This window comes from Ammospiza caudacuta, chromosome 36 (assembly GCF_027887145.1).
Source record: "Ammospiza caudacuta isolate bAmmCau1 chromosome 36, bAmmCau1.pri, whole genome shotgun sequence".
NCBI lineage: Eukaryota > Metazoa > Chordata > Aves > Passeriformes > Passerellidae > Ammospiza > Ammospiza caudacuta.
In genome coordinates this window covers 1,792,083-1,803,169 of record NC_080628.1, presented here as the reverse complement: position 1 = coordinate 1,803,169, position 11,087 = coordinate 1,792,083, and the positions used below count along the sequence as shown (strand labels likewise).

Genomic DNA, 11,087 nt, shown 5'->3' with positions numbered 1-11,087 from the left:
GGAGTAACTGGGCAAGACTGGGACCATTCTGAGGTAACTAAAACAAACTGGGAGTGTCTCTAACCTTACTGGGGGGACTGGAACCTCACTGGGAACAGCTGGGATCATGCTGGGAGCAACTGGGATGATGCTGGGGGAAAACGAACCTACCCTGGAGGCAACTGGGCACGACTGGGACCCTGCTGGGAGGGACTGGGAGTATTCTTGGAGCAACTGGGATCATAATGGGAGGAACTGGGAACATCTGGAATTATGCTGGGAGCAACTGGGATCACACTGGGATCACAGTGAGAGCAGCTGAGTCCATACTGGGTTACACTGGGATCACATTGAGAGTGACTGGAATCATACTGGGATTGACTGGGAGTGGCTGGTTTCGTGGATTTTGGGGGGTTTGGATTTTTGGGGGATTTTATTGGCATTTTGAGGGGGAGTTTTTCTGGGGGCGTTTGGGGGTTTATTGGAATTTTTGGTAGCTTTTTTTTCAAATTGGGTGGTTTTCCTGGGATTTTGTTGGGATTTTGGGGGATTCTCAGAAATTCTGGGGGTTTTATTGTGATTTTTAGGAGATTTTGGGGCATTTTATTGGAATTGTGGTGGCATTTAGTGGGATGCATTGGGGATTTGGGGTTTTTTGGGATATTTGGCGGGATTTGGGGGGGTATTGTGGGGTTTTTTGGGTGTTGCCAGGATTTCTTTGGATCTTGGGGGAGATTTTGTGGGACTTTTTATGGTTTTGGGGACATTTTGGGGGGATTTGCAGAGTTTAATCAGGATTTTTGGGGTTATTGGGATTTTAAAGGATTTTGTGGGCTTTTATTGGGATTCTAGTGTGTTCTACTGAGATTTTGAGAGGTTTAATTGGGATTTAATGGGTTTTATTGGGACTTTTGGGAATTTTAAGGAGATTTTGGTGGCTCTGAGGCCTTCCCCACACCCAGGGAATGCCCCAAAGCCCCCCTAAAATTCCACTAAAACCCCACAAAATCCCCAAAAATTACAAGAAAACCCTCAAAAACCCCAGAGAATCTCCAAAAAACCCAGTGGAACTCATAAAAATTTAGAAAATTTCCCAAAAATTGCAATAAATCCCACCCCCCCAAGAAACCCCTCACAACGCCAATAAAATGCCCCAAAATCAACAAAACCCCCCAAATCACATAGCTCCCACCGAAAGCCAGTAATTCTCCCCCAATCGACCCAATAATTCCTCCTAAACTCACAATAAAATCCGCCAAAGCCCAAAAAAGCCACCCTGAAATTCCCAAAAACCCTCTCAAAGCACTAAAATCCCCACAAATGCCCCCAAAATCCCCCAGGCTCAGTGGGGCCGTCCTGGATCGGGGGCACCGGCCGGTGGAACAGGAGCCACTTCAGGGGGCCCTCGGAGCTTTTTGGGGAGGGGGCACCGTGGGAGACCCCCAAAAACCGGGGGGGGGGGGGGAACCCTGCTGTGCCCCCTCCCCCCGAAACCCCCAGACCCCGGTTCAGGGTGGGCCTGGGACCCCCCAGTGTTATGAACAAAAATTCGGTTAATGTTTTTTTTATGAGAAAAAGTTTCAAAAAGGCAGCCAGATCACTGGCCCTGCCCAAGTTCTGCGTGTTTTGTTATTGTAATCACGGGTCGTTGAGGCTAATCGCTCCTTTTGTATCAGCAGAGCCTTGCCCGAGGCTAAGTTGTACCTTTCTCATAGTGAAGACACCTGAGAAGGTGGGGGGGGTTATGCAAAGTGACTCCAAGACCACAATGCAGCATGGGGTCCCCCACTGTACTGAGAAGACCCCAAAAACAACGAGCCAAATGAGAGTTGAGAGACTGGAGTGATGTCTAGATGTGAGGAGCGGAGTGCTGGGCCTGCAAGAGATGCTAGAAACCTTCATCGTTCCTCGCCCTGTCTTCGAGATCCCCCAGGCCAGGTCTGGGAGGGGAGCGAGACTCGGTCCAAACTAACAACTGGAAAGGGATCAGCAGGCCCTAAGGGCGCCCATGAGGACTTGATCCCCCAGCTCTGCCCCTTGTGGACAAAGCTGTGCGTATCCTCCTCCTCTGAGTTGCCCTGGGAGAGACGACCGGAAGCTGCAGACCTGCTGACCTGCCCAATTCTGAGCTGATCACTTTTAATTAAGGCATTAAAAAGGAGAAGAAGTCTCCTGGCCCTGTTTATTTCACCCAGGACCGCCAAATCTTCCCCCAGGACCCCTCCAGGAACCCCAAACCCCCCAGAGCTCCCCCACGGTTGGCCCAGAGCCACCCTGGACCCCAAAACCTCCCCACGACTCTCGGACCCCCCCATTTCCCCACAAAATTCACCCTAGACCCACCTGAGACCCCCCCCCCCCAAATCCATCAGACTGCCCCGCATCCCCCTCAGACCCCCAATCTCCCCCAAACCCTATGAAATCTCCTCGGACTCCCCAAATTTCTCCCCGGACCAACCTCAGAACCCCCAGACGCACTCACAACCCCCCCAGTTCCTCTCACAATCCCCCAAAATCCCCTCACACCCTCCCAATTCCCCTCAGATCCCCCTAAACCCACCTGAGAACGCCCCAGACGCGCTCAAGGTACCTCCGCCGCGTGCGCGGGCTCCCCCAGCCAATAGCAGCGCGCTCCGCCAAACCGACCAATCACCGCGCTGCACGGCCCCGAACTAACCAGTCACGGCGCAGCTCCCTGACACCACAACCGCGCGTCCCCTGCGTCTCCCTGCCGCAGCCGATTGGGGCTGTGTGGCCGCTCCTGACTCGCTGCCTGTGTCTGACGCTCTCGGTCTGAGATTGGGTCTGAGACCCCTCTCCCGGAGCCCCGCGAGCCTTGCCCCTCGCTCCCGGCGCTGCGCTCGCAAAAGCCGCACCAGAACCCGTGTCTCCCATCGCCTCCTCACGCGCGCTCCCCCTGCCGCCGCGCCGCTGTGCTCGCCTCGAGAAAGCGCTTCCCCCGACCCCTTCTCTCCCCCTCGGACCCCTACTTCGCCGCTTTTCCCGTCCCTTCTCCCTCTGGCTCATGAGGAGAAAACCTCGACTCTTCTGGGAGTAGGATGGTATCTTCTGAGCCTGAGTCGGAGCCTTAAACCCCTTTACTCTCTGGGGTTTCAGGGCGTTTTAGGGATCTCTTGGGCTTTCTGGGTGGTGGGGCTGGAGGCAATGACATTGCTCCCTGCTCCCTTTCCTCAAGAGCCTTTTCCCCCTGGCTAGCTGGGGCCAGAGCCAATCTCCACTTCGAGCCTTTCTCTCCTCCCCCTGCCTCTGAGGGACTCACAACAAGTTGTTGCCTGGCCAACCTTTTTGACTACACTGAGATACCTTCTAACATAATTCTTGCCGGAGACAGCAATTTCAAGGCTGTCTCATCCTTTTTCGTGGCTAAGAGATAAAGATGTCTAATAATTTCTTGCCAAAACCCCACTTCAAACAACAGACGCGTCTCCGAAAACGGGTTATTAAGTCTCACCCACAACAGAAGGTCTTTAAGCTCCTTCTTTGGGATCCCTACTGTATGGGTGTCTGCCACGCCTTGTAAGGCGGACAAAATTCCCAGCTGTTCTTGGGAGAGTGTACCCCCAATGTTCTTAAATTTGACCTTCTCACCGAATCTCCATCGTCAGAGCAGTCTGAAGGCTCCCGATCTCCGTCCAGCAGGTCACAGGAGATGGATCCAGAGGCGCCTTTCTGGTTCCGGTCCGGGCTGTTCCGCTGCGAACCTTCTTCGGCAGAAGCTGAGTGTGATGGTCTTCTCAGTGGCTGCTGCTTTTTTTCTTTCAGACTCTCCTGGCCGCTTTCTGGCTTCTCTCCCAAGGAGTTATCAGTGCTCTCCTGGGAATTCGTCCAAGTCAGGAGCTGCCCTCTCGGATGTTCAGGGCTGTAACCCCCCCTTTGGTGGGGGTCGCCTGGACAGAGACGCCAAGTCTCCAATCTCGGCCTGTTGTCCCGGCCCGGTTAGGCGTAGAATGGCCTTGGGACAGCCCGCGCGCCAAAGGACAAGTGCACTCTTCAGATTTTTCGGTCTTCAATATTGTTTATTAATTCTTATCTATAAAGTCATCTCCCAGCCTGACAGAGGTCTGCCCAGCAAGACAGCCATGGGCACAGTGACCTCCCACTGGATAGTCGTCTATTTTTATACTAAAAACTACGTATAAGATATTTACCTTTACCTTCCAATACCTTTTACCCTTATTAACAAGTGCACATTTAATGTGAACCAATCCCAAAGTGCCAGCATCACCACCAAAGATGGATGACAAGAAGAAGAGAGAAGGACAAGACACGCCCAAATTCCTCCATCTTGTCTCCTAAAAACCCCCCTGTACCAGAATCCCAAAACCTGTATTTTCACCTTGTGAATAATCAATTCCTTCACCACCCTTCATCCTCTTGTCCTCATACAGGTGGCACATCCCGTGCAGGGTCAAAATCCAACCAAGCACTTCTGGCAACATTCCAGGATTTCTGAGCCCCCCAAGGGTTACCTCGGCAACTCTGGACATCAGGAGTGATGTGCTGAGTTCCACAAAACACACCCTGAAGGAGCAACTGTGAGGGAACCTGTCTGGAAATGCAGCAATTGATCATTTTCTCCCTGTACCCAAGGGTCTGAGAAAACCACAAAACTACTGCAAATTCCACAACAATCTGCTCAACAACCTGACCTGGACCCTCCTTGAACAAAACCTGCAGCCCTTAGGAACCTCATGGAAAGAATGTTTAGGTTTTGGATGTGCACACCAGAAGAGAGGGAAAAGTGTGGAAATATTGAGCAGGGGCTGCACACGAGGGGCTGGGGAACAGGGGTGTCACAGCAGGAGCAGGGAGTGGCCAGGCAGGGGAATTCAGGGCAGGCTGGAGTGGATTTACCAGGGAATCAGAGCCTGAGGCACACACGGGCATTTCCACAGATTCCTGTGCACTGTCCCAAGGATGGGCAGAGCTTCTCCCCTTCCTCCATGGGAAGTCAATCAAGTTTCAGTGTGAGAATGAGCAAAATGGGGAGAGTTCCTAAATGTGGCCCAAGAAAAAGCTTCCTTAGGGGCTGTTTTGCTGCCCAACAGTCAGGGAACAATCCCATGGAGCTGTTGGACACTCAGGGAGATTCCACACTCTCTATTATCCACAAGCAAACTCTGCTGTGGGATGCACCAATGGGCTCCTAAAGGGAACAAAAAAGCCTAGTTTCTTCAGGATTTGTTTGTTTTTATTTTGAGTGGCTTAGTGGGACAACAACTGCTAAAAGGATTCTATAAACTGGACCAATGACCTCTTCTTTCTGCTGCAGGAAAGAGAAAATCAAAGTGTTTGAGGTCCCAGCCAGAGGGACCCATTCCCCCCCCCCTCCCAGCCCCCCAACCACTGCCTGCATCCCCCACCCCCTCATTTTCCTCTTTCTGGGATCCACCCTGCTGTTACCTGCTCAGGTGCTCCCTGGGATGGCTGAGCCAGGAAATTGGAGGGGATGGGCAAAAGCCCAGGGGTGTCTGGGACAGAGACACAGAGCCTCCCAGGACAACCCTGGGGTGCCTCCCTGGCCATAAGCACTGGGGGGCTGTGCGGGGCTCTGATTCATCCCAAAATCTGAGGCACCCCATGGAGGAGTTGTGCCCCCTGTGCCCATCCAGCCATTCCCCATCCCTGACACCTCCCTTCCCCTGGCAACCCAACCATGGGACCCCCCTTGCCTTGGTTTCTCCTCCCTGGGGACCCCCATCCCAGCACCACCATTGCCCAGCACCACCATTGCCTTGATCCCATCCCATGGGCTTCTTCTTCCCACAGAAGCCCTATTCCTGAGGCTCCCCTTTTTCCCCCTGCACCCCCAATCCTGGCACCCACATGCCATGACCCCAAATCTCTGGGGACCATGTTCCCACAGCACCCCCATCCTTGAATCCCTCAAGGCATGGAGACCCCAATTCCCCTGGACCCACATTCTCCTGGGCACCCATCCTTGGTTCCCCACATCCCCTGAGCCCCCCACTCCTGGCAACACCATCCCTCACCATGTCCCCAGACTATCCCACCGTGTCCCCAGCCTGTGCCCAGCCTGTGCCCCCGCCAAGGGCCACCTACACAAGAGGGCGAGATGTGACCTCGCTTCCTTCCTCTTTGACCAAAGAGCCGCCAGCCAGGGGAGCTGTGGCCACAGCAGCGAGTGACAGCCAGTGCACATGGCTGGGGACACCGGGATGGCCAGGAAGGTGGCGCTGCTCCTGTGGGGTGAGTGCCCTGGGCACGGGCCTGACACCCCAGGGATGGGGAGGGGAGGGGTCAGAGGGGGCTGCGCGGTCCCCTGAGGTCCCCAATGGCAGCAGTGCCAGTCCATGTTACCCACAGTGGACCTTGGTGGGACTGGGCATATAGGGCAGCTTTGGGGACAGGCAGAGGGGGTCAGGAATTCAGGGATGGGGGGCCAGGAATGTGGGGACTGGCACCTTTGGGCTCAGGAAGCTCTGGGTATGGGGACAAGGAAACTGGGATGCATGGACAAAACAGGGAAAAGACCGGTGAGGATGCAGCCATGGGGATGAGTGCACGGGTGGCAGTGACATAGACGTGTCCCCCTGCCTCTCCAAATCCTTTGGCACCAGTCCCATGCACTTTATCAAAAGAACTGCTGACCCCATGGGGACAGTTAGGGACAGTCCCCACACCCAGTGCCCCTGTGCTGCTGTCCCCACGGTGCAACTGCCACCCAGCCCTGTCCCTTCTCCCTTCCAGCCCAGACCCTCGGCCTCGCTGGTGAGTCCTTGGGGGATGCCATTGCCCCACCCCACTGTCCCCAGCCCCACGCTGGCCCTGGCAGGCTGGTGTGCCCTGTCACCTGCAGGTGCCCAGACCACCCAGCTCCTGGTGGAGCCCCCCTGGAGGCCGGCGGTGCTGTGGGACCGGGTGACACTGATCTGCCAGGGTTCAGGGAACACCGGTGCCACCAACCTGGTACAAGGAGGAGCGGCGCTTGTGGCAGGAGGGACGAGACCACTTCACTGTCACCAAAAGTGGCACCTACACATGTGAGAGACCCGGCAACGGGCTCAGCCTCCCCCGTGACAGTCTCAGACGGTGAGGGGGGTTTGGGTTCCCCCAGCCTGGCACCCACAGTGACCCCAAGGGCTCTGGGTGGGCTCTGCTCCATGGGTTACCTCCTGTGTGACTAGAGCCTGTGCCCTGCTCTGAGGACATCCAAGAGCTTCCCAGAGTGAGGAGACTTGTCTCTCACAATGGCTGGCTCCTGGTGTCACCTGGTGCCATCATGACCCTCCTGATGCCCCTGGTGTGACAGGTCCCCTCTGTCCCCCAGACTGGCTGGTGCTGCAGGTGCCAGCATGGGCGCTGCTGGATGGGAACACACTGACACTGCGCTGCCGGAGCTGGCAGAACAAACACCTCACGCACGTGCACTTCTACCATGGAGAGAAGCATCTGAAGGGGCCCCATGACAGACCGAGCTGTCCCTGTCCCCCCTGCAGCTGCACCACAGTGCCCACTGCACCTGCAAAGGCTATGGAGTGTCACACTGGAGTGAGTCGAAGCCTGTGACAGTGACAGTGCACAATGAGTACAGGGATGGGGACAGGGAAGCCCAACATCCTCCGAGGCCTTCCCCTCTCTGCCAGAAACCTTCATCCCTCCCTTTACTCCTCCCTGGCTCACCCAAAATTTCCCAAGTCCCTCTTGGTTTCCCCCAGGACTGCCCAGTTCCCCCCGAAGATCCCTCATCCCTCCCTTTGTCCTCCCCATCCCTCCATGGATTCCCCACCTTTTCCAAGGTCCCTGCTCCACCCTCTCGCCTCCCTTCCTTCCCTGGGTCCTCCTCCCCATCTCTAAACCCCAAATCATTCCCTGAGTCTCCTCAGTCTCTCGCCTGGTTTCCCATCCCTGCCTGGGTCTTTCCCTATTTCCACGGTGTCTCGCCATTGTCCCCAGGTCCCAACATGCCTCCCATGGTCCCCTTCTGCTCACTGGCATCCTCTCTGCTCCCCTCTAATCCCCCTCTTTCCCCTCCCGTGTCCCCCACCCCTCCTGAGTCCCCAATCCCTCCTGTGTCCCCCTGCAGGGGTCCCGCCCTCAGGGGTGTCCTTTTCAGCACAGCCCCCCGGGGAACAGGTGGCACTTGGGGACTGCCTGGTGCTGAGCTGTGCAGTGGCCATGGGGACAGGTCCCCTGTCCTTCTCCTGGCACCGGGAGGGCTCGGGGACACCACTGGGCACCAGCCCCAGCCTGGAGCTGCGCCACGTTGGGGACAATGACAGCGGCCAGTACCGGTGCCGGGTCAGCGACGGGGACAGTGTGGCCAAGAGTGATCCCCTGAATGTCACCGTACTGGGTGAGCAGGACCCTCGGGCTGGGGGTGACCCCACCCATGGCACCCCCATCCCACCTCGCCATGTGCCAGCCCTGTCTGTGTCCCCGCAGTGCCCGTGGCCAATTCCACCATCACCCCCGGTGCCCTGTCACACCAGGTACATGCAGGTGACAATGTAACCCTGTGCTGCTCACTGCAGGTGGGCTCAGCCCCTGTCACCTTCACCTGGCTGCACAACGGGCAGGAGGTGGCCTGGGGTCCCCTCCTGGAGCTCAGGGACATCAACGTGGGACATTCGGGCACCTACCAGTGTGTGGCCACCAACCAGCTGGGACAGGACGGGCACCATGTGTTCCGGGCACTCAGCCCTGAGCTGGCACTGGAGGTGACACCTGGCTCACCCTGGGTCACAGGTGGGGTCACATGGGGTCACCGGGGTGTTCAGGACTCCTGCAGTTCAGGATGACCCCAATGTGTCCCCTCTGTCCCCAGCAGTGGCTGTGAATGTTGGCAGGACCCTCCTGTTCCTGCTCCTGCTCCTGGCTGTCATCAGGGGCTGTCACTGGTGGCACCGCCAGGGTGAGTGACATCGGGGGGGCATGGGGGTCCTGGAGTGAGGGGGAGACCCCAGAGTGGGGGCAGAGTTCAGCAGCACCCAGGGTCCCTGAGCTGAGCTGGGGGACACTGAGCCTGCAGTGACCTCATCTGGGGGTCCTGGGGGATTTGGGGGGAATTTGGAGGGTCTTGGTTGGGCTCCAGGGCCATCCCTGGGTGGACTTTGAAGAACATTGGTGTGGCACTGGGAGGTCCTGCAGAGTTTGGAGGAGCTCCTGGAGGGCTGTGAAGGGATGTTGGATGATCTTTTTGGGTCCTGGGGGAGTTAGGGGGTGCCTCTCCTTCCAGGTTTGCTGTTCTGCGAACTCAGAGGGTTTGGGACACCAGGAGGAATATGGGGCCCTGTGGTGTTGCAGAAGTTCTGGGGGCTTCAGGGGTTCTTAGAGTGTCCTGGGGGAATCAGGGGTCCATTGGGGATCGGGGCTGCAGTGGAGATTTGTGAGTCCCATGTGTGGTTGGAGTTGCCGAGGTCCAGGAAGGTTCAGGGGTCCCGGTGTCCCCTTGGTCACCCCCTCCCCTTTTCCTTGCAGCCACCAAAAAACCCCAGGACAGGTGAGTGGGGGGCTCATGCTTGGACTCCCCTTTCCCTTTCCCCAGACTACTGAGCCCCCCCCCCTTATCCCCCAGGCCTCCCCCGGAGGAGGAGGCCATGCTGGACCCCCACATCATGAGCACCCGTTGGGCAGTGGGAGAATTTGGGGGGGAACAAGGACACGTCACTCACGAGTGTCACCCTCGCCCAGTGCCACCGGTGCCACTCTCAGGGTCCCCACAAGTCTCCCCCAGCCCTGCACCACCTCGGGATCCAAAGGTGACCAATGCAGAGCTGTCGGGACCCCAGGAGGGACAGTGGGACTCCCGTGACAATGAGAACATGCTGTGACACTGGGGGGTCTGGGGGTCCCTTCCCCAGTGTACCCCCCGTCTGCCCCCCACCCCCCCTCGGATCCCGTGTTCCCGTGCCCGGGGGGTGGCAACGAGTGGGGGATCCCATGGGGGCCTGCCCAGAGCTCCCCGTTCCAGTGCTCCCAGTATACCCAGGAGCTCCCCTTTACCCTCCCCCCCACCCCAGTGCCAGAGAGCACTGGGGCCGTGTCCCTCTTATTGAACCCAAAACGCAGGTTTTGTTGAAACCGGGTTTTTTTTTTTAGTTCAGTTCTTCCTGGTCAGCTCGGGAACGAACAAGGAGGGTCCTGGTAAGGTTTTTGAGCAGATTGTTGTGGGATTCGCAGGATTTTTGGGGCTCCCTCAGTCCCATGGGAGTCACTTCACAGCACCGCTGCAAACAGCGCCCCCTGTCGGTACCCAGGGAAACCGCACCCCCTGTTTCCATGGCAATACACACCCCTTTTTCATAGCAACAGTATCCCATCTCCATGGCAACCGTACCCCGTTCTCATGTCAGCGGTCCCCTGTCGCCATGCCCTCAGCCCCCTAATCCCATGGCAACAACACCCTTCTGTTGCCACAGCAACCATCCCCTCCCATTCCCATGCCTACACCCCCCATTCCCACGGTAACAGACCTCCAGGCCCATGGCACCTGTAGCCCCCATTCCCATGCCCACCTCTAACCGTTCCCATGATAACAGCCCCTCGGTTTCCATGGCCATACCCACACCTTCCCATGACAACAGCCCCGTTCCCATGGTAACACCCCCGTTTCCACGCCCAAAGCGCATGCGCCGCACTCTCCCCGCCTCTGCGTCTCTCTGACTACATTTCCCATCACCCCCCACGGCCCGCGGCGCGCTAATGGCGCTCGACAACTCCGCGGACTCTATTTCCCAGCACTCCCCGCAGTACGGATGGAAGGGGTGGGTTCCTACGGCAGCGTCGCAGGCCCGTTCTCGTGACGCGCACCGTGCGCGGATGCCAAGATGGCGGACAAGGAGGGCGAAGCGCGGCCGGGGGTGCGGAACAGGGCTGGGGAAGGACCCCCGGGTGGGCCCTGCATCATCCGCATTGTCAAGTCCAAGTTGGGTTACGGCTTTAACGTCCGCGGGTAAGTGAGCGAAGGAGGGCAGCTGCGCAGTGTCATGAGTAAAAAAAGGCTACCCATTTTTTTTGTAAAACGGTTGCAAAGTGAACAGGTTGGACCGGTTGCTGCCAAGGTGGAGTTCTACCTCTTTTGTTATTGTAATCATCTGTCGTTTTCGTTAACTACTCCTTTTGTA

General features: G+C 57.2%; 1 protein-coding gene across 1 annotated transcript; it reads left to right on the top strand.

Moving 5' to 3' along the window:
* The first annotated feature begins 6,179 nt into the window (after nucleotides 1–6,179).
* Nucleotides 6,180–10,766, top strand: LOC131570584 (low affinity immunoglobulin gamma Fc region receptor II-like). Its single transcript, XM_058822949.1, is given in 14 exon segments — nucleotides 6,180–6,210; nucleotides 6,712–6,732; nucleotides 6,821–6,924; nucleotides 6,926–7,043; nucleotides 7,292–7,429; nucleotides 7,432–7,545; nucleotides 8,048–8,317; nucleotides 8,407–8,709; nucleotides 8,789–8,875; nucleotides 9,442–9,463; nucleotides 9,539–9,771; nucleotides 10,063–10,107; nucleotides 10,383–10,427; nucleotides 10,714–10,766. Coding segments are annotated over 14 exon segments (1,584 nt in total).
* The last annotated feature ends 321 nt before the right edge of the window (nucleotides 10,767–11,087 follow it).